The 24,017-nt window shown below is 39.2% G+C and overlaps 1 protein-coding gene across 2 annotated transcripts in view; it reads right to left on the bottom strand.

The window, feature by feature from the left end:
• Npsr1 (neuropeptide S receptor 1) overlaps window positions 1–24,017 on the bottom strand; it is a 190,628-nt gene that overhangs the window by 38,519 nt on the left and 128,092 nt on the right. Inside the window, exon 3 of one of the 2 annotated variants that reach the window (XM_005346956.2) lies at window positions 5,256–5,359. The exons of the other annotated variant lie outside the window; for it this stretch is intronic. Within the exon in view, the coding sequence (XP_005347013.1) occupies window positions 5,256–5,359 (104 nt within the window). The remainder of the gene's footprint in view (window positions 1–5,255; window positions 5,360–24,017) is intronic. 2 annotated transcript variants of the gene reach the window in all.

The raw sequence follows: 24,017 nt of genomic DNA, 5'->3' as shown, positions 1-24,017 counted from the left end.
ATAATGTGTAGCACCAAGGTGCGCTTACCGGGACGATTCTAGCCTACGTCCATCCTGGGTCGGAGCTTCATTGCGTGTGTCTGCCAGGGAGTGGGGAGCATGGTGTCTCTGAGCTCACTTCCTCTTCCTCCCAGTATTCTGTTCTGTTTACTCCACCCACCTATGTTCTAACCTATCAGGGGAAGCAGTTTCTTATTTAATTAACCAGTGACCTTCCTCCATCAGCATACTCACTCACAGGAATTCCTCAGGAATGATTTCATGGTTTGTAATGTTTACTGTACATGAGACATTCTTTCTTGCCCCTTTTCATATTTCATATTTTTGTTGGAAATACTCCAGAAAATCAGCAGTTTCGAAGTCATTAGATTTTCATTCATTCACTTCTTTACTTGTGTATCTAAAATTGATAATTTTAAATTTATGGTTCCTAGTGTGCTAGGAACTGAACTGGGGTCCTCTGATGGATTAGACTGTGATTTTAACCACTGAACATTCTCTAGCCCCTGATAATAATGCTTTTGTAAAAAAACTCAGTAACCTAAATGGGGGACGTGGAACCTGAGTCAGCCATCTCCTGTAACTAGGCAAGGTCTCAACATATAGTTTGTCCTTTCTGCAGAGTGTTCTGGGCTGGAGTCTAGCAGAATAGTTATCCTAGAGGTCAGAGAGACCACCACCCGATGGGAACAGATGGTCTCTACCTCCAGCTAAACATCAGGGAATTTTGCAGAGAAGTGGGGAGAAAGGATCTGAGAAACCAGAGTGAACATGGGCACCATGAGAGCATGGTCCACAGATTCATCTGACCAGGATTCATGGGGGCTCACAGAGGTCAGAGAGCCTGTGAGGGTCTGACCTAGATCCTCTGTGTATACATTATGGCTGAATAGCTTGGTGTTCTTGTGGAATTCCTAACCGAAGCAGGGGTGGAGGGGAGTTGTCTCTGACTCTTTTGTCTACTTGCCTCTTACAGGGTTGCCTTAACTGACCTTGATGTGATGCTACCTGCCTGGTCTTACAGTATCTTGTTATGCCATGATTGGTTGAAGTCCCTGGGAGTCCTGCTCTTTTCAGAGGATAGATAGATGGGGAGGGAGGTTCTGGGGTGGAGAGAGGAGGTAGGGTGGGGAACTAGAGGAGGGAAAGGACAGGAAACTGTGTTTGAAATGTTATATATGAGAGAAGAATTTTAAAATGTCACAGAAAATAACTGGGATTAGACAGAGAAAGCTTAAAAGAATTTTTTAAAGCTGGCATCTGATGGCTGCTTATTTGACATAAAAGTGACCAGGTTCACCGTGGGCACAATTCTGCCTGCCTATAATAGTTGTAACAGCAATTCTGAGTGCTTTACAGGTAAGAGTGCAGTTGCTGTCTCTAAGAAGCTTTGGTGGTTTACAGGGTCTTTATTTTTAAGTCGTGTTTTAAAGAATAAAAAGGAAGAAATAGTGTTGAGTTGTTCCCTTCCTATCCCTAATTTTTTGAATGCTTCAGACCAAAGAGAGGATTAAGTACAGCAAACCAACGAAGACATGATTACTGAAGCAATAAGACAACTAAAAACACAAACAGCAAAACAAAACAATGTCTGACATCAATAGCTTTCAATAACATCAATGGCTTCACCTCTTCCATCTTAAAACACAAGCTAGTTGATTGGGTTGAGAAACAAAATCTGTCTTTATATTGCCTCTAAGAAACTCAGCTTAAAAGGTAGGTACTACATAAAAGTGAAAATATAAAAATGTATTCCAGAGAAATGGAATTGGGATGCAGGCAGATGTTATTATTCTTATATCTAGCAAAAGAGACTTCAAACTAAAAGTAACCAGAAGAAATACAGATGATCAGTTCATTCTAATCAAGGGGACAGTTACTCAAGACATACAATCCAAACCTAAATATATGTACACCAAGCTCTGGTGCACCCAATTTCATAAAAGTGCAATATTGGGATTAAAGACACAGATTAACACTAATCCACTAATAGTAGGTGACGTTACCATGTATTTCTCAAGTCAAGCAGTGTAACAGATGCAGCTTTTATCTCCTTGTTGACTATTGATTCATCTATTTCGGGTCTTTGTGATTTTATATGTATTGTAGTTGTGTTTTCTATTTGCATGAGAAATGTGGTTGGAATTCTACTTGGATTACATTGAATCTGTAGATCATTTAAAGCAGTTTTACAAAAAGCATTTCTTCTGATCCACGGCTGGTAACTATCTTTCCATCTACTTATGTCTTATTTAATTTCTTTTTACTTTAACTTATTTAATTGCAGAGTTATAATTTCCAGTTTGTAGACCTGACAGATCCTTATTCAAATATATTCCTCCATGTTTTGGTATACTTTTGTAGTTTTCATAATCTTTTTTTTGAATAGTTTTATATGTAGATATGCCTTACATTTTGTGTTTTGATTTTATCTTCTGCAAATTTTGGCTTTATTTATTAATTCTAACCTTCTGGCAGGCTATTTAGAGGCATTTTTGCTTCTGCGTGTCTAATTTGGAAGCTTTTACTTCTTTCTGTTGGCAGCCTTTCCAGCTGAGTGGAAGCGGCAAGGCTGGCATCCTTGTCTGTTGCTGACCTCAGAGAAGGAACAGTGCGCAGTCACCACTGTTGAGTGTGACGTTCGCTGTGGCCCTGACACACACAACATTTCTTGTGTTGAGTTGCTTTCTTCCTACTCCTAATTTCTCAAACTATTTTTTTAAAATTATGAAAAGACTTTTTCAGATGTCTCAGTCAAAGGCAATAGCTTTGGGCCACACCCATTCCTGACAACTTCACAGTCCAAGGTGTGCACTTATTTTCTAAGGTCTTAAAAATATGTCGTAGATTTTCAAGGCTCCTATAATGCGCCACTACTCAGCCTATGTTTTAGAATTTGTTTCATTTATTGTTTTTCTCAACAATTATCTCATAGCTTACATCAGTTTCCTGTAATTGTTTTGGACAAATACCCAGAGAGAAAGATTTTACAAAGGAAAAGTTCTGAGTGAGCCTTGCAAGTCTGGTTCTCTGAAGGACTGCCAGCTGCTCAGAATAATGGCAGCTCTCTGGGAAAATGCTTTGCAGGGCTCTATCCATGATCTACTCTCATGATGGCTGGCAGAATGCTTCCCTGTGAAGGAAAGCTGTTAATGTTCAAGGATATCACAGAAATGGACACTACAGGATGGGAGTAATGAAGGCTACAATATCACAAGGCTCACTTTCCTCCAGTCAGCTGGGTTTTCTCTTTAACGCTTCCAGGCTATTGCAAGCTTTTGGTGAATCTACAGAACCCTACAAGACTTCATTCTGGCAGCTTGCCAACATTTTCCTCTGCCATCATAGGAGAGAATTATTAGAGTTTTCCTGCCAAGATGTATCTTATATACTATTTTTTTTTAGTAACTGTTAATAAAGAAAATTGAAGAAATGTTTTTGGTATGGGTATTTGGTATTGGTCACTGGTTTAAGTTGGTAAATAGTGAGACCAGCATGAATTACAAGCACACTTTTGGAAAGCACGGTGGTATATGTGGTGGCCAACCTCCAACAGGTCCCCAGTAGATGTCTGCTCTTGTTTTCAATCTCTCCAGTGGTTCCCTTCTTTGCCATAAAGAATCAGAGTTGACTTGTGTGCCCAAGAGGAAAAGTGTGAAGGCGTTGAACTACTGAGACAATTACGTGAAGTCCATTGACACTTCTCTTTTGGTCACCAGGACAAATTGCTCTTGGGAAATCCAGTTGCTGTATTGGGAGGATACTATTGAGCACCCAGCGGAGGCCACACATTAGCCACTGGTTACATTAAGTGAATTGTCTGGTCCCAGATAAGCCCTACAAAGGCCCAGCGCCATGAATCATGTCATGGATCCTAGCCCAAGAAACCTATTTCTGAGTTTTTGACTAATAGACACCATGAAAGGATAAATACATATCATATTAGGCAACTAAGTCTGGTTATAATTTGCTCTTCAGCAATCAACTACTGTTATAGCAATAGAATAATCAAAATCAGCTCTCTTCACAAAAATAGTCTCCACAAGAAGGCAGAAGACATTTTTCAGGTAAGTATTGCATATTGATAACTGCACCCCCGGCATGCCCAAAGAGTTTATACCAAATCCACTCTAACAAAACACCATCTCTCTGCACCGACTCCTTTTAAAGTCATATTCAGAGCACAAAGGATATTAACATCACAGTTATTTGTTTTCCTACAATGAAACAAACGTTACCAAGACTCAAAAGTAATAAAATGAATGAAACCATAATCTTACTTCTGAAGATGTATACAGATATCCTAAAATCCCTAACAAATAGACTCTAAGAGAACAATGTTCCCCTGATATGCTGTTATTCTTCTGTAAATCTGAAGTAATTTTGACCTGAAGAACTGCACTAGAAATGGAGTAATGGGATTTAATTGTAAGTTTAGAAGCACAGAGTTTCTATTTGAACTCACTGCTTACAGATTGGCTAGACTGGCTAGCACCAGTTAACTTCAGGGATTGGCTGGTCTCTGTCTCCCCATGGCTGGGGTTACAGATACACATGACCTTGCCCAGCTTTTATGGGGATGTTGGGGATACAAGCCCAGTAAGTTCCTCATGCATGCATTGCAAGCACTTTACCCACAGAACCTTCTTCCCAGGCCTATTCAAATCATCGTATGCTGTACTGTAAATCACATATGCATATTATCCATATATTTAGTTTATATTAAAGCATATCAACAGGCCCTATGGGTATGGATTTAAATGTAGATCGTAGCAAAGCATAAGACATAGTCTTAGTCATAAAATATTTGAAGAAGGACAATAATTTAGAGAAGGTATTCAAATGCTAAGAGATATTTGAGAAAGTGAGTTTATGTGGTGCTTAACATTTATTTTGTAGTCATTTGTTAACATTTTCCTAGAAGTGTCTGAGTGATAAAAGAGTAAGCATTGACAGAACTTTGGGGACTTATCTAGCTATAGCATATCACAAGGGTTACTGCTTACCACTGTTTTCATTCAGTGATATCTTTATTATTTCAATTGCTGCTTTGCATATGCATTATTTGTAGCAAAAAAAAACACCCATTTTTAGAAATTTTAGAATTTCACCTAGAATTCCTTTCTTTTCACCTAGGAAGAAGGGAGTGACGGGTTGCACATGAACACAGGTTTAGCAGTTACTTCCTTCACGCTATCCCAGAGATGATGTTGGCTTCATTGTAGCTCATCCCACTGGGGAGGCGATTTCCATACCTGAAAATAGCGGACGACTCTGCAAACCAGGTCGGGGGCCATGAAGTCTCCAGTGAATCGCCAAATAATGTCTGTCAGGATGTTGATCAGTCCTGTGAAGGAGTCTAACAAAAAACACAAGTTTCAATCTCTCCAAAATTTGTGGATACACGGCAGAGAAAACAAACTCCTGGGTTGGTTTTGTTTTCTCTTAGCTTAGCAGATGGCGACAGAAGGAAAGTGAAGCAGGAGCTCCCTGTCTTTAAATATCAGAGTTTGTTTGCACCTAGAAAGGATTTCAGCTGTGACTGAGGAGGAATCGATAGTCCCAGGAGAGGGCCTTCCGCACTAATGCTGTGAGAGGGCTCACGGGCCGACAAAGCTGAAGACGGCAAGTGTCTGCAAAATTCATCTCTGTCCTGCATAGAGTGGGCCATAATCTCATTGCCTGTCAAACATGGGTGAAGACAGACTACTGCACGTTTTAAATCTTCGTTTATCTCATAGAATACTTTCTTTTTAATTTAACCTTAATTTTTTTTAGAATTTCGTACATGAATGCTGTATTTACATAATTTCTTCCTGCTCCCATTTCCAATTCCCCTCGTGTTCCCTACCTGCCAAATTCATGTTCTCTTCTTAATTCTTATTGTTTTACGAGCACACACACACACACACACACACACACACACACATACACACACCCTGCTGAATACATTCAGTGTTGTTTGTATATGTATAGACTTGATAACTTATCAGGGGCCCGATTTTCTAGGAAAAACTTGCTTTTCTCTCTCAGAAGCCATTTACTGCTATCGTGTTGTAGAATTAATTTGCCTTTCTAGTAAGAAACCATTCTACACACTTAGAGATTAGTTAAGAAAATCTCTTTAATAATATAACTTGCATACAGCTCTGGCTGGTGCTCATAGGAGTTGTCCTGGACCAGAGAGTTCTACTAGCTTATATAGGTTTAGGCTCCTGCTTTCAACACACTTCAACCTTAAGTCTTTTTCAGGTCCAGCTTACTCTGTTTCTACATTCTAAACTGAGACTGCATGTCTGCTCACTTGGGTAGATGGGAGATTTATAGAGTGAATATATTTCCATAATTCTGTAAGTGCACCAGAATTGTTCTTTTCAAACGGTTGTTGCCCAGGTTCATCTTGCTCACCTGACAGAATTATGTTTTGTCTGATAGGAAGAGAGGGAACTTAATGGGAGACAAGGATTTAACTGGTGGCTGTGACCCTAGGCTGCCCCCTTGTGTTGATGGTAGAGGCATATTCTTTGGTCTAAGGATGGACCTAATGGCTTGTAGTAAGTAAAGGTTGTCTCCTAAGAAGTCAATCTTGGTGAATAAACATTAGCAGAGACTTCCTTTGCAACACCACACTTCAATTATTATATACACTATTCTTTCTTACAGTGTCTAACAAGCTTGGCTAGTACACTATTATCTGCCATGGCCACTGGAGGTGACATTCCTGTAGCTAAGCTCTTCGTGTCATTTCATATTTCATAATCAAGTGGAGTGGTTTGAAAAAAAACGACCCCAAAAGGAGTGGCACTGATAGGAGGTGTGGCCTTGTTGAAGCAAGTGTGTCACTGTGGGGGTGGGCCTTGAGGTCTCCTGCTCAAACTTCCCTCAGTGTTACTTTAGTTGCCTTCCTGTTGCTTCTGAGTCAAGATGATATAAGGCTCTCAGTTCCAGTACCACATTTGCCTGCATGCTGCCATGTTTGCTGCCATGCTCCCCAAGATAATGATAATGGACTGAACCTCTAAAACATAAGTGAGCCCTCTCAATTAAATGTTTTCACTTAGTAGTGTTGCTTTGTTTATGGTATCTCTTCATAGGAATAAGAACCCCAATTAGGACAGTGGGTTTGTGAGTAAATCTTTATAGCCTCATAGGTTTATGAGTTTATGTATGAATCCTTTATAACATCAATTTTACTTCTTGGAGACCTCCTGCATCAACAGTTCTTCATCTATGGGTGATGAAATACTTGAAAAATTGAGACTTAAACCCAAGTCCTCACAAATGCTAGGAATGTGCTCTAACACTGAGCTACATGCCAGACCCTAGTTTACTTTTTACTAAAATATATTAGTTTTTGAAAATAATGGGTCTCATCATTTCCCTTTCAAACTTGCATATTTTATACTGTAATAATATCCATACCTGTTTTTATGCCAATATCAATATGTTTTGATTACTGTAGCTCTGTAATAGAGCTTGATGTCAAGGATGGTAATACCTCTAGCCAATGGAATCAAATTGAATACCTGGATATTAATCCACACACCTATGAACACCTGATTTTTGACAAAGAAGCTAAAACAGTGGAAAAAAGAAAGCATCTTCAGCAAATGGTGCTGGCATAACTGGATGTCAACTTGTAGAAGAATGAAATTAGATTCATATATATCACTATGCACAAAACTCAAGTCCAAGCGGATTAAAGACCTCAATATAAATCTGCCCACACTGAACCTGATAGAGGAGAAAGTGGGAAGTAGCCTTCCGTGCATGGGCACAAAAGACCACTTCCTAAATATAACCCCAATAGCACAGACAATAAGAGCAACAATAAATAAATGGGACCTCCTGAAACTGAGAAGCTTCTGAAAAGCAAAGGACACAGTCAATAAGACAAAAAGGCAGCTTACTGAACGGGAAAAGATCTTCACCAACCCCACATCAGACAAAGAACTGATATCCAAAATATATAAAGAACTCAAGAAATCAGACATTAAAATAACCCAGTTAAAAAAATGGTGTACTGTACTAAACAGAGATTTCTCAACAGAAGAATTTCAAATGGCCAAAAGACATGTTCAACTTCCTTAGCTATCAGGGAAATGCCTATCAAAACAACTCTGAGATATCTGTTAGAATGGCTAAGATCAAAACCACTAATGATAGCTTATGCTGGAGAGGATATAGAGTACTGGGAACACTCATCCATTGCTGGTGGGAATGCAAACTTGTACAACCACTTTGGAAATCAGTATGGCAGTTTCTCAGAAAATTGGGAATCAACCTACCTCAGGATTCAGCAATACTAATCTTGGGCATATATCCAAAAGATGCTCAATCATACTACAAAAGCATTTGTTCAACTATGTTCATAGCCACATTATTTGTAATAGCCAGAATCTGGAAACAACCTAGATGTCCCTCAACTGAAGAATGGATGAAGAAAGTATGTCACATTTACACATTAGAATACTATTCAGTGGTAAAAAAATTGACATCTTTAATTTTGGATTCAAATGTATGGAATTAGAAAACACTATCCTGAGTGAGGTAACCCAGACCCTCCAAAAATGGATATGGTATGTACTCGCTTATAAGTGGATACTAGCCATAAACAAAGAACATTGAGCCTATAGTTCATGATTCTTGAGAGGCTAAGTAATAAGGTGAACCCAAAGAAAAACATATATTGACCTACTTGGAAATTGGAAACAGACAAAATTGCCTGACAAAATTGGGACCATGGGGGAAGGGGGTAGAAGGAGAGGGTTGAGGAGAACTTGAGGGAATGGGATACTTGAGATGGGGGAAGGACAGATATGAGAGCAAGGAAAGAGATATCTTGATTGAAGGAGCTATTATGGAGTTAGCAAAAAGCCGGGCTCTAGAAAAATTCCCAGGAATCCACAAGGATGACCCCAGTTAAGAGCCTAAGTAATAGAAAAAGGGTGCCTGAACTGGCCTTGCCCTGTAATCAGACTGATGATGATCTTAAATATCATCATAAAACCTTCATCCAACAACAGATGGAAACAAAGGCAGAGACCCCTGGAGCACTGGACTGAGCTCCCAAAATCCAGTTGAAGAGTGGAAGGAGTGAGAATATGAACAAGGAGGTCAAGACCATGAGGGGAGTGAATGAGCATGGGATCAAACTAGTCCCTCTGAATGTGGTTGACAGTTGGAGCAGACTGAGATTCGTCTCTACTGCATGTACTGGCCTTTTGGGATCGTACTCTCTTTGGATGTATGCTTTGCTCAGCCTAGAAGTAGTAAGGAGGGCCTTGGACTTTCCACAGGGCAGGGAGCCTTCTCTTAGGATTGGAGGGCGTTGGGGTGGGAGGGTGTGTGGAGGAAGTGGGAGGAGGGGAGAGAGTGGGAATTGGATTGGTATTTTTTTAAAGTAATAAAATATAGTAACAAAAATCCATAACTGTTTTCATCTCTTGTCACATTTCTCTGTGAAATTTATTCACATTTTAAAATTTCTCATTTAACTCATCATTACATTTTTATGCTCCCTTCAAATACAGACTCAACACATGAGAGAAAACATAGTATTTGTCTTTCTGTGTCTGGATTATTTTAATTAATAGGACTATTTCTGGATACATATATATTCCCATAAGTGATATTTTGTTTTTTTATGGATAAACTTATATTGGTAAATATAATGCATATATGCACCACATTGAGAAATCCATTTCTCCATTGATAAACACCTAGGCTATTTCCATAAGTGGGTTTTGTGCACTGAATCACAATAATGTCCACATATCTCTTCCATATGCTGACTTTGATTCCTTTATTATATACTTGGAACTGACAAAGAGGGTCATATTATGGCTTGTTTTAGTGTTTTAGGTTCATTTTCATTGTGATAAAATATCTTAAAAAAGAATAACTTAGTGGAGGAAGGATTAATCTGCCTTCAATTCCAGGTTCAATTATCTTTGAGGGGCAATCAAGGCAGGAATTCATGCAGCTAGTCTATTCATGTCCACAGTCAGGGGAAGAGAGAGTGAACACAGGACTGCTTTCTTGCAGCTTCTGCTCTGCTGGCTTTCTCCACTCTTAATGCAGTGCCTAGCCCATAAAAAGGATCCACCTACATTTAGGATGAGCCTTCTTCCCACCCCACTTAACAATCCCCCACAGTTCTCCATAGGTGTGCTTACAGGCCCACCTGATCTGACAATTCCTCATCCTAGACTCTCTTGCTAGGTGCTTCTAGGCTATGGCAAGTTGACTTGTAAAGCCAATTATCACATTTAGTTTTTGTAGAACCCCCACCTCCACATTGATTTCCATAGTAGTGGAACTAATTTCTATTCCTACCAGACATGTATAAGAGCCCCCTCCCCTCTCTCCTCCCATTCTTGGTTTCTTGAGACAGGTTTTCTCTGTGTCACCTTGGCTGTCCTGGAACTGCTCTGGAGACCAGTCTGGCCTATGACCAAGAACTCATAGAGATTTACTTGTTTTGCCTCATGAGTGTTAGGATTAAAGGAGTGCACATTCCTGTCACCACTAAGAGGGTCTCTTATCCTTGAATCTTGGAAACATTTATTGTTTTTCCTTCCTTTCTTCTTTCATTCCTTTTTTCTTCTTTCCTTTTTGTCTCCCTTCCTTTCTTTTTTCTAATATTGTTATTTGTCTACTTCATACATGTGTATAATGTACTTAACCCCTATGCCTCTCTCCCCCTACTTTCTCTTATTTTCCATCCATTCCAGTTTCATTACTTTTGGTTTTATTCTGTGACCCATTTAACCAGGATTATCTATCTGTGTGACAATTGGATTGAAACCATCTATTGGAGCTAGTCTGGGAATTCAGTGGGTATACAATAGAGGTAATGACTTCCTCTCTCTTTGTATTTAACAGTGGTAAATAGTTCAGCAGTGAGGAGTAGGGACTTGAGCTCCTCCTCCATCCCTGCCTGACTGCTGGTCGGCTCATTCTTCTTAGTACACAGTAACATGTAAGTAACATGTCTTACAAGACACCCACGGTTGCTGTGAGATTATCATTGGAATGGCTTGTCTTGCCCAGAAGCTGCTACTTTCCAGTCCTTCTCCTTTCTTTCTAGTTGTGCACTCTTTTCAGCCCCTCCTCTGCAGTGTTCCGTGAGCCTTAGAGAGGATGGTATAAATGTCTGTTTATATACTTATTCAGCACTTATACTCAGCTCTGTGCAGTCATGAATGTTTGTGTTTACCACTGTTCACTGGAAAGAGAGGATTTTCTCATTAAGGCTAACAACAGTAACACTCATCTATGGGTACAAACATAATTATTCAGTTTGACATTGTGTCATTCTAGCTAAACAGCATTATTCAGTTCCTCCCAGAGCCTATTGTCTCCCCTACGATAGGTTATTGACCAGGTTTCCAGTACCTCAAATCCAACCAGAGAGCAATTTGTTATTCCCATAACTGTAGGGCCACTACTGCACAAATGGGCACATCTTATAGGACAGATTGGTCTCAGACCTCATAGGACTGACACTGAGTAATGCAATTGGTAGCATTTCTATGCCCAGAGACCTGGATAGCACTTTCTAGAGACTTCCCAGAAGTCATGGGAAGAAGGACAATCATGGCTCAGTTTCAGCTTGTCTTCTCTGTATCACACAGTATGTGATGTCTTCAGCAACAGGTCTTGTCATCTACTTTTTGTGGGGAACCAAAAATAATGGCCAGAAAATGGAGAAATGGTTCAGTTTTTAGGAGTACTTGCTTCTCTTGAGGAGGACCCAGGCTTGGTTCCAAGCTGGCTCATAGCTGTCTGTAATCTAGTTCAAGAGGACAGGGGATCCTATTCTGAACTCTTGTGGGCACCAGGCACATATATGGTACACATACTTGTAGACAAAATATGAAACACACAAATAAATAATTTTTAAAGTAAAGGCAAGAGCTTTGTATTGTTTTGGGGGCCTCTGGGGCATCCCTGACCAAAAACTCAGAAGGAGGCACCCCACCTCTGTAACCGAGGCTTTTGTTCAGTAACTCATGGTTTCTGGGAAAAGCTTTGCCCAGATACAGCATTTATTCTACATTTTATTTTTGCTTCCCATTTTATTATTATTATTATTATTATTATTATTATTATTATTATTATTATTTTACTATTTTGTTTGTTTTCTTGATTGTAGACTTTCTGATGAGGAAGATGGAATCTTAAAGTACTTTTTATTTTTTAAAAAATAAACTATTTCTTGAGAGCAAGTAATCACTCTGTATCTAGCCTTCCAGGGGCAATGCATACATTCTCTGACCCTGAGGTGGTCAGCACCACTCACCCACCACCCACTGGGGCTTTCAGATTTCTTAAGTGTGTGGCAACCTGCACACTATGGTAAGTGACTAGACACCTGGCCTGATATCACATGGGGCACATGATCGGGCTCATGAACACAGAACTCAGTTCGAATCATGCACCTCACAGCCAAGAAGCTGCTGTTCTTGAAGAGTCCTGGAAAGGATGTCTGAAGCCACCTACGAAGCACAGATTAACGAGAGTGCCCTGAGAGGACAGGATGCTACCCTGTGGAGTGCATCGCATGCGATTCGAGTCCTCTTTCTGGCATTGTGTCTCTTGCAGGAAACTCACCAAGGTCTTAGAATGAAGAGGTAGAGGAGGAAGGCCTCAGAAGCCTCACTCCCAGTAATGCAACTGGGACCTTCCAAGTCTTATGCCTGTCTCTCTGTCTGCCATATTGTTACTCTGTAGGCAACAACAATAAAAAGTATCAAAGTACTCAGGTACTACTAGAGGATTGTTACAGTCTGGGAGAAAATAAACTCTGTGGCAATTCAGAACTATAAGAGACATTGTTTATTCCTTCTCTACTTACTGTTTTTCCTTTCTTTCCTTCCTTCTTTTCTCCCTTCTCTTCCTCTCTCTCTTCCCCCTCCTTCCCTCCCTCCCTTCTTTCTTTCCTTTGTGTGTGTGTGTGTGTGTGTGTGTGCATGTGTGTGTGGTATGTGAATGTGTGGTGAAGTGCACATGTGTGCAGATGCATGTGCCCACAGAAGCCAGATGGAGCTACCAAGTGTCCTCCTTAACCACCCTCCACTTTATTTCCTTGAGAAAATTTTCTAACTGAATGAACTAACCATGCCATTTTCCCCCCAGCTAGAGTAGCTAGCCAGCCTGCCCCAAGAATCCTCCTGTCTCCATTCCTCACAGTGGGGTTGCATAACCCTATCTCAAGTTCACATGGATTCTAGTGGTGCCAATTCAGGTCCTCATGCATGTTCAGCATGTGGTTTTGCCCATTGAGCACATCCACATGAGACACCTCTATGATATCAGTTGTTACTGATCAGGGCAGGCTTATGAAGAGCCTGAGAATTGTGGGCTGTGACCAACCAAACAGGGACAGAAAAGGAGCTTCTTCTGGGAAGAATGGGAGGACTGAATGAGTTGAATTGATGGTGAACTTCTTTGGATATTCTCTGTTGGTTTACTTTTTCCCTAATTGAAAAATAATAGGAACAATACTAGTGATTCTGTAGATCTAAGTGGCTATATGAACAATTAGAGTGTATTCTGGTAAAATTTGTTTCTACCCTGGAGATTAATCTTAAATAAACCTATTTCTGGTAGTGCAGTAGCCATGGGGCAGTACTATAGCATTTGCTAGTTGCTATTAAGCTAATGAAGCTAGCTCTGATCAGTAAGAGCTATTTAGTTACCTCAGTAATTGAGTATACTGCAAATAAAAAGCTCCTAAGAGATAATGAGTAGGACCTTGGGAACAAAGTGTAGACCTTTAAAGGCCTAATAGTGTGCTTGGATTGCCCTGTTTCCTATGATTCATTACATAAAAGATACTAGAAACAGTGACATGCAGGAAACCGCAGCAGACTGCGCCTGGCATTTTTGCTTCTTTAAGGGCATCTTGTAAATGTGACTGTGGCTTCAGTGAAGCAAAGCTATGGGTAAAGGAGGGGGAAGTAAAGGTTGATGCCACAGTCTAGTCAAACCCAAAGGATAGAAAAGGTCAGGCAGGCAGAAAGGTCGTGAGGGGTGGTGGCTCTGAGTGAGGAAGGATTGACATAGGGGTAAAAGTGAGGGATGCCATGGGGTCTCTGTAGCGTGACATCAGTTTGTGGGGTCTGAAGCTGAGAACAGGAGTTAGAAAGTGGCAAGAGTGACGTCATCTCTTTTTAAACAGAAGAGACAGTCAACACTGTACCTGGATATGTGCTATAGACAGATTTATCTCCATATTGGGGGAAGGATCAGTTTTATAGGTCAGCTACGGGAATTAACACTGGACTAGTTGGAGAGCTGTGTGGAAATCTGAGAAACATATCATTGGTCTCATGTTTGTAAGCAGAAGCGGGGATGTGGAGAAGGGTGTATGCTTGGATAAACTTTATGTGCTGAAATGAGGATTTAATACATGATCATCAAAGTTTTTAACATTCCTTCCATGGGTATCACTGGTAGATGGTAGTGCATCCAATTAATGAGAATGCCAGAGGATAAACTCATTAAGATGGAACATTAATGAGTTTGGGATTTCCTAGGGCATTAGACAATTACATGCAGTGCTATAACTGATGCAGTTGCATTAAGAGCTACCATTTTTTTTCGTATTTTTGTGCCTTTCCTCTCTTCTATTTCTCCCTGTGATGACTGACCTTTTCATTTCATTTCATTTTACTATCTGCTATTATCTTATCAACTCTATGTTGTCTGATATTAACTGAAGATTTATATTGTATAGCTTTAATTTTTCCTGGTTTACTTTCATATAATACTGTATACACTTTTCTATAATGCGCAGGCTGCTATGGCCAAGCCACTCACAAATGTTGTGTTACTGTTTAGGTATGTTTATTTTGCATGTATTATAAAGCATGTTGTTACAATTTTATTATAAAGTTACCTTTTACAGTTGCTATTTAGAAATATGAAAAATGGTCCCCTGCTTGATGGCCTATCGGATACCCAATCCACCCTTCTGGTCAGCACAGACATCGTGTAGATCCTGACCCTGAGCTCCAGACAGATTCCCAAACTGATCCCCACCCAGTCACCTCACACACTGCTTTGCTTGGCACATGGCTTCTGACCCAATGAGGCAGGGCAGAGAAAAGGAAAGTCACAATGAATAAGAAAAACTGGCCAAAAACTGTCAGTGGACCAAAAGCACAGTAAGTAATGATGGGCACCCCTAGCCAATCACAACACACCAAGTCCAATCTCCAGAAGAAGAATAAGCCAATCAGAGGTGTTCCTGCGGCATCTTAATTTTTCTAATCCCATAAACCCCGCCTCCCCAACCATTTACAATAAAGAGCCTCTAGATTGGATAGTCTGTGTTGTTGCCTCCACATCTTCATCTCCTAACCCTTTGCTCTCTGGAACTGGGGATCACACAACAGGAAGCAGTAACCAAAAACTAATGGACCACCTTTAGAACCTGGAAATACCTCTACAAACTTCTGAAGATTGTTGGACACAATCTTCTCAGGCTGCAAAAGGTTCCTAGGCTCAGAAGTTATGCCCATCCCCAGTTGAGCTGAGATTCAGTCTGACACCCCATTTGCACACCAACACAGAGAGATCCCAAGACTGAACACTAAGCACCATTTAGCTTGTGCATAACTCAACAAGATGAGAGTAATACCACTTAACACAGGCAAAATAGCCAGATCAAGACACACTACCAGTGACCTAGCTCCAGATGCCTAGGTTACATTGCAAAATCAAAAACAGTAATAAAAAATGTATTTCCTCCAAAACTCAGCACCCCATTATAATGAGAAAAGAAACTCAGCTCATGCACAGACCAGTGCTTTTGAAACAGCAGTTATATGTTCAAGGAACTGGAGAAGATACGAACAAATGAGCGAAGGAGGGCCGTGAGAACACAAGTGCTTGGGTGAAAGCATGAAAAATTCAAAATGTGAAAATGGAATTTAATAAAGAGATAGACTCTCTGAAAAAAAGTCAAAATGAAATAAAACACAAAATGAAAAACTCAGGAAGTCAAATGAACATCTCATAGGAATGTTTTGCCAACAGAAACAATTGAGCAGAGGAGAGATCATCAGGTCTCAAAGAAAAAGGGGAGTAAAAGTTAAAGAAAGTGTTAAAATCCAAAACAAACAAGCAAAAACAAGATTGGAACAGAACACTTAGAAAACACCATTAATGTGGAATTCCCCTCTGTATGCTGTTAATAAAGAAACTGATTTGGCCTGATAGGGTAGATGGGTGGGGAAAAATAAACTGAATGATGGGCAGAGTCAGGGAGAAGCCATAGAGCTGCTGCCAGAGACAGACATGTTGATGGTAGGCCACGCACCTCATGGTAAAATTTAAAATAATGAAGATGGGCAAATTCTAGATGTAAGAGCTAGCTAGCAATATGCTTAAGTAATTGGCCAAGCAGTGATTTAGATAATACAGTTTCTGTGTGGTTATTTTGGGCATCTGGGTAGCCAGGAAATGAACAAGCGGCCTCCTTACAACACACCATGAGAGAACAACCCCATGAATGTAGGTATAGAAGAGAAAAAAGCCCAGGTTAAGGGCACAGAAAAAAATTAACAGAATCATGAGAAAAAAAAATCTGAGCTCTAATGGGAAAAATGCTTATTAAGGAACAAAAAACATAGCATCAACCAGACAGGAGCAGGAAAGAAACTCCCTGTGCCACATAATAAAATCCCTGAATGCATAGAACAAAGGAAGGTCACTGGCAGTATCAACAAAGAAGGAATAAAATGTTCAAGGGAAACTTTGAAAGCAAGAAGGGCTTGGATGGATGTGCTACAAGTTCTAAAAGACCACAGATGACAGGCCTCAAGCATTAATCTAATTAATCTTTGTATCAGGGTCAGAACCTGAAAGATGAGAGAAGCAGGGAGTAGCAGCCAGTCACTTTCTACCTCTACCATTCTTCCATCTGAAAAGGCTCCTCGCTCAGCTCACCTTACTACTTCCTGTCTCCTCTCTGTCTACAGTCCTCCAAACCTCTATGGTCAGCTAGTGGCTAACTCTGCCCTCTGACGATGAGCAAGTTTTATCTGCCAGAAAACAATCTAAATATCACACCATACACACAATACCCCCTTTTGTCTAAACAAAAAGCGAAGTCTTTAACTAATATAATAAAACTACATACAATAAGTACAACAACTTTATATAAATATATACAGGCAAGAATTACATTCACAATAAGCAGTCCTTTTGCAGCTTTCTAGTTTATGTCTCTCATGTGGGCAGCAGTGCAGAGATGCATCCCCTAGTTATAGGCTGTGGGCTTGAACTACCAGTATTACCTGGTAGGTTCCCACAGTCTTTCATGCAGGCTTCATCACAAATAAGCACCTCCCCATTTAAAGGCTCTTAACATCAGAAAAAGGACAGAGATACATAGTAAGACAGATTCAGACAAAAAAGAGCCTCAAAAAGGGTCACAGCGTGTTTGAAAATGTGCATATGCTTGGGAGAGAGAAGAAAAAGAATATATACAATCTTAGATTAAAAATACAGTCAAAAATAAGTAAAGTCCTTAAAAAGGAATAGAGCAATAAAATGAATATAATAAGTCATGTAAAGTTGGGAAATGCACAAATTCTGGATCCTGTATGTTGTGCTGCCTTTAGGTTTTTTTTTTAATTGTTAACGAGCAAGTGATAACTGCTATGGGACATTTGATTATAAAAGCTTAAACAGAACAAACCTACATATTTCAAATATGTCTTGACTTCAAAATTTAAGGCAAAAGATATGTTTCTTTGGAGGAGTGGTTATGCTTTTATTTCCACAAGAAATGAGAGGCTATTGATTCATATCAAGTGAATAAATGATGTTTGATTTATTAATTAAATGAATGAAAATCAGATTTGATCAAGGAAGATGCCCTGAAAATCCTGGCTACAGACATAAAAAGTAAACCTAAAAGAACTACAACACACATTATATATAAGTTACCTGCTCAAACATAAAACAAAAGTCTTCTTTGGCTGACTTGTATACAGTGTACAGTCTATACTTGTATCAATATAAATATGTATGTTACCTTTAAAAGCTTATGTATTTTCAGAGCAAGGAGACAGACATCAATAAAAACAGATGACCCAGGTGATCCAGCATCTTAAAATGCCTCTTTTGCAGTTTCTTTAGAGTACTGTAGAGTAAATATCCAATACAGATTCAAGGCGGCTGGCTGAAATTATCTGGTCTCACTGACTACTCTAGTCAAGACTTACCCATTATCCTAAATATTCTCAGGGTCCCACAAAGATTACCAGTGACTCCAGTCAACAATAAGTAGTCTAGAAAACTATACCCATATTCCCCAAATACTGTTTATAAATATTTGTCATAATTTAGGGGAGTTGTTTACAAGTTGTTATTGGTAATGGTCAGAAGAAAAGCTAAACAACGGAGATTAAATTCAGAAATATCATTTCAAAAAGAAAAAGGGGGAGTATAGAAATAGGATAAAAGGATAGACTCTTGAATCTGATTTTAAACCAAAAAAGCCACTACTAGTCTTAAATTTTTATATTGATATGGATTTTTTATATATTAATGCAAATTTTGAGTTTATTTTTGCTATGCTATATATGTGTTTCTACTCTTGTTTGAAATAGTGTGCTTAAGCAACTCATTTTAAAATATAATGTATGTCTAAAAATACAGGTTAATATTTGGTCATCTGTAATAGTCAAACATATAGTCATATTAGATATGTTTTTAAGGTTAAATAGATATATTTAGGTAGATGTCCTTCAAACATTTCAAAGACCTACATAATGGCATTTAAAATACTTATAATGACATATAGCTTTTTATGACAGTGAGACATGTCTGTTCTTAGCAGTACAAATTTACTTCAGAAAAGATGATGGGCATTGAAGAAACTCCATATTGAGTTTGTTTTGTTTATGCCAAAAACTAGCCATGTGGGTAAAAAAACTGTTCTTGCCTCACCTTGATTGCTGACAGTTACTATCCAAACTGGACCGGTAGGACACAAAAAGGCAGCTGTCAAAATTTTGCTAATACATGGTAGGACTGTTCTTCAAAATTCTAAGCTTTACAGGAAAGTCTGTCAGATATGCTAAGCTTGTAGGCTAGAGTTGAATGGCCCAATGTTATAGAGTCAACCCAAAGTTGACTATCCCGGAAGCAAAAAGTCCTTGTTGTTAGATAATATTTTGCCCTTATGGGGTCTTTGATGGAGTTGAAAACTAGACAGTCATAGTTATAGTTTTTCTTAGTTAAGCTATAAGATATATTGATGTGAAATGTCAAACTCATCAAGATATAATAGATAATTGAATCTTTTCTCTAACTTTGTCAAATACAAATGGACTGGATATTATAAATGTAATTCTTAATAATTGTTTTTCTTGTATATAATCCTACCATGATAAAGTTAAAACCTTCCTTTTTAATTAGATAAAATGGGGAAATTCTGTGGAATAATCTTTCCGTATAGTGTGAATATATATTACTCTCAATGGTTAATAAAAAGTTGACAGGCTTGTAACTGGGAAAAGTGCTATGTGAAAAATTCAAACTGAGAATGGTGGGGAAAAAAGTAGGGGAGTCAGGGGAGACACCAGCCTGCTAGAGAGGGAAAAGAACATGCTGAAGTACATGTGAAGCCATGGGCCACATGGCAGAATGTAGATTAACAGAAATGGGTTAACTTAAGTTATAAGAACTAGTTAGCAATGAGCCTGAGCTATTGGCCGAGCATTTCTAAGTAATATAAGCCAGAGTATGGTAATTTGGAAGCAGGATTATTAGTCATAATCAAGGGAGAAGTAAAAACTTCTCATGATAAAAACTGATTCAGGGAATTTTTATCTACAAAGTTGGCTCTATAGAGTATACTAAAAGAAATAGTTCACTATTAAGATTAAACATATACTAGAGTGCACAAGTAATATCAAAACCAGTTAGCCAAAAGTGATATAGGAAAACACCACAGTATCAACAAAAACAAAAAGTAATTATTCAACATTATTCAGCAATAGCTCTCATTATTAATAGTTTCAATTGCACAATTTAAAGACACAAAGTAACAGATTAGATTAGAAAACATCTTTTTGCTGCCTCCAAGAAACACACCTCACTCTAATATGCTAGCTTAGAGTAAAATGATGAAAAAAGACATTCCAAGCAAATAGAATTAAAGAAACAAGAAGTTATAGCTATTCTAATATCCAACAAAATAGACTGCAAAGTAACACTATTCAGAAGGTTAAGGAAGGACTTTTTATACTCATTAAAGAAAAACCCACTGAAAGGATATTAAAATTCTATCCACATATGCACCAAACATAAGAGCATTCAATTTCATAAAAGAAGAACTGTTAGATCCAAAGTCATAGATTGACCCCAACACAGTGATAGAAAGTGACTTCAATACTTTGTCAGTAGGCAGTTAATACAGACAAATTCTAAAAAATGAAACTTCGGAGCTAAATGTGAAACTTTCTTCAAAATTGGCCACAGATGAGAACACAAACATAGTTTTGTGTTTGTTTTTGTCATTTTTGAAGACAGGATTTCTCTGTGTGAAGCCCTAGGTGTCCTAAAACTTGCTTTGTGGACCAGAATGGTCTTGAACTCACAGAAATCTGCCTGCCTCCGTCTCCCAAGTACTGGGATTAAAGGTGTGCACCACCGCACCTGGCCAAACCTAGTCTTAGGAACTTTAAGAAAACTGAAATAACGTTATGCACACTCTTTGACCACACAGGAATAAAAGTGGATGTCAACAACAGAAATGACAAAGAGTATACACAATAACGTTTGCTTCTCAAAGCCAAGAGATAGTTCCTCAGATGAATTTTGTGAAGCTTTAAAGCTTTTCTCCAATTTCCACTTTGGTAGATATCCTTGTCTATCAAAATGACTCTTCTGCTACCTGACACTCCTCTCCCCTAGAATGGCTCCCTCGACTGATCATGTTTATTTACCAGATGTTGAATGGTTTTTGTTTTAATGTTATTTCAGAAGTGAAAAAAAATTAGGGGCTTGAAAGATGGTTCAGTGGCTAAGAGCTGGTATCGCTCTTACAGAGAACCCTAGTTTGATTTCCAGCACCCACATTACATGACTCACAGCTGCCTGTAACTTCTGCTCAGGTCAGCCAACATACTCTTTCAGCGTCTGCTCATCTTCACATGCGTGCACATGCACGCAGATACATCAACATACATGTAAATTTAAAGGAAGCAGGAAAAGAGCGCAGCATATACCTTGATTCTGGCAAGCTTACTATAAAGATGAAAATGTGGAAACTGATGTTGATATAAGACTCTGGACTAAAGCACACTGCCTCTTTTGTGTATTGCCAGTTTTTAAAGCATTTGTTTATTTATGTATTCTTTATGAGTATGGCTCTCTCTGTTCTTCTCTCTCCCCTTCCTTCTTTGTCCCTCTCTCCCTCTCTCTCTAGCCAACCCTCCCCCCCGTGTGTGTGTGCAAGCAAGTATGTGTGGGTGCCTGTGGAGGCCAGAAGAGAGCATGGGATTCTCTGGAGCTGGAGTGACAAGTGGTGCTGGGAACTGAACTCAGATCTTTATGGAGCTTCGCAAGAACAGCAAGTGCTTCCAGATGCTGATTTTTCTCTCCAGCCCCTCTCTTCCCTCTTCTCGATGCCTATGTATTTAGCTTCACATGTGCTCACAACGTTAACCCCACAGTCAAGATGCAGGAATGTTTCATAGCTGAGCAGAATTCCCCACATGTTAGCTACACTCTGCTCAGCTCTATTCCCTAAAAACCACTGCTCTGTTCCTTGTAATAGTTATTATTTTCAGAATTGATGTAAGTAGAAGGTTAGTCTCTATTTATTAGATATTAACTTCCATTTTAAACAGCATGATGCCTTTGGGATTCAGCCAAATCACATATGGTTCGTTTCTTCTTTTCTTCTTCTGAATATTGTTAAAAGGTGTGGAAGTATAGTTTGTTTATCCATTAATACACTGCAAGATATCTGGCTTATTTCCATCTTTAACTATTTCAGACAAAACTGATAAAAATTGAACAGGCTTTATGTAGATATCCCTTTTCCTTCTTCTAGTGAGGAAGAAAATGAAATTGTTGGGTAAGCATATGTCTCACCATAAAAAACAGTCCAAGTGTCTTCTAGCATTGATGTCACATATATTTTTTCTCACCAAAAACATAGGAGACACCATGGCTCTATGTCCTTGTCACACCTGATGCTGTCAGGATGTTTTCTTTTTGCTCTCCTATTAATAGGGAATTATTATTAACAGGAAATCTTATCATGACTTGCTTTTGTATTTCTTGAATTACTAAAGTTGAACATTTTTCCGAGTGTAATTTCTATCTGTACATCATCTTCTATAATACCTGTTATAAGGTATTTTCTTCCTTTATGATACATTTTTAAGGTCGTATCTAGGCACTAGCCTCCTCTCTCTTCCTGGTTCTCTTGGTTGCTTTGGCTTTTTGAACAATGGACTTCAGTTTCTTTTTGAGACTTGTACGTTGTGATTGAGTAACAGACATGGGATGGTGTATGAAAGAGCACAGAGTGGCCTGGTATGATGCTCCTATTGTAAAGGGCTTGCTGTGGAAGCATGTGGACCTGAGTTACACCCCTAGAACCTACAAAAACATCAGGCACAATGCTGCATGTGTTGCAATACCCATGCTAGGGAGGCAGAAAGACAGGCAGATTCCTGGGGTTTACTGACCTCCAGCCTAGCTGAATCTGTGAGCTTCAAGCCAGTGAAAGTTCTTGTCTCTAAAACAAAATCCAGGTCAACATGTGTGATGTTGTCCTGAACAGAAACACACACACACACACACACACACACACACGAATATGAGAGGTAAAGACAGTATTTGTACTTAAAACTGGGCACACTATAACATGTTCAAAAAAAGAACCTGAAAGGTAAATATTAGGAGATGAAGAAGGACTGAATCCAGATAATGAAGATGAGTTACGAAAAAGAATATCTAGTTCTCTGTCTCGGATTTTTCTTTTCTGTTGTGGTTAAAATGTATTTGATAAACCGGGCGGTGGTGGCGCACTCCTTTAATCCCAGCACTCGGGAGGCAGAGGTGGGCGGATCTCTGTGAGTTCAAGGCCAGCCTGGTCTACAAGAGCTAGTTTCAGGACAGGAACCAAAAGTTACAGAGAAACCCTGTCTCAAAAAAAAAAAATGTATTTGATAGCAAAAGTGACAACTCCAATGTGAAACTCCACAGCTTCAGAATGGCTATGCTAATAAAATATACATTCATTAATATGTGTAGACATTAGGCCTAATCATTTCGATGTGTGATTTTTTGCAACTGTTTATAATAAAGTATATATTGAAAATGGGCACGTTTCTCCAAAGATGTTAAAGTGAAATGCTGAATTAATCTATTCAGGAGTTTACCAAGCCTGCGTTTGTTGTCTGTAAAGTCTGCCTTAGTCAGCTACAGGCTTTGAATTTCTCCTTGGGTGCTTTGTTGGGGTGGGAGCTGGGTGCTAACTGCAGGTGGGTGTTCCAATGCGTACAGTGCAGACAGCTGCATCTCTCCTAGTGTGACACACTGCAGATTGAAACTCAGTGCTTACAGGATGATGGATGCTGTCCTTCTACCTCTCTCAGCTCTGTAGGTGGCTGGCCATTGTGGGTGGTGTAGCCACAGCTTTGCAAATTCTTCTCCCATGAAAATCAAACTCGTACCTTGGATACATCATGGAGTTTGCATATAATAGAATTTAGAGATTTTTAATGGCATTAGAATTATCATTTTCCTACATGTTCACAAGAGATGAGGTTTCTATCTTTGTGTTTATCATTCTTTCCTGGTGCTAGGAACAAGGCAGCAGGGTTTGGTCCCAAATGGCTGAGGTTTTTATTGGAAGAATTGTCTATGCAGAAGGGTAGGAGTTCATGCTTTCATAAAAATGTGCACTAACCTTTCCTGAACACCTGCATATAATATCTGTAACAATCATTCAATTCTGTGGCTGTCATTTG

The sequence above is a fragment of the Microtus ochrogaster genome, chromosome 5 (assembly GCF_000317375.1).
Source record: "Microtus ochrogaster isolate Prairie Vole_2 chromosome 5, MicOch1.0, whole genome shotgun sequence".
NCBI lineage: Eukaryota > Metazoa > Chordata > Mammalia > Rodentia > Cricetidae > Microtus > Microtus ochrogaster.
This window is presented reverse-complemented; position numbering and strand designations above follow the sequence as displayed.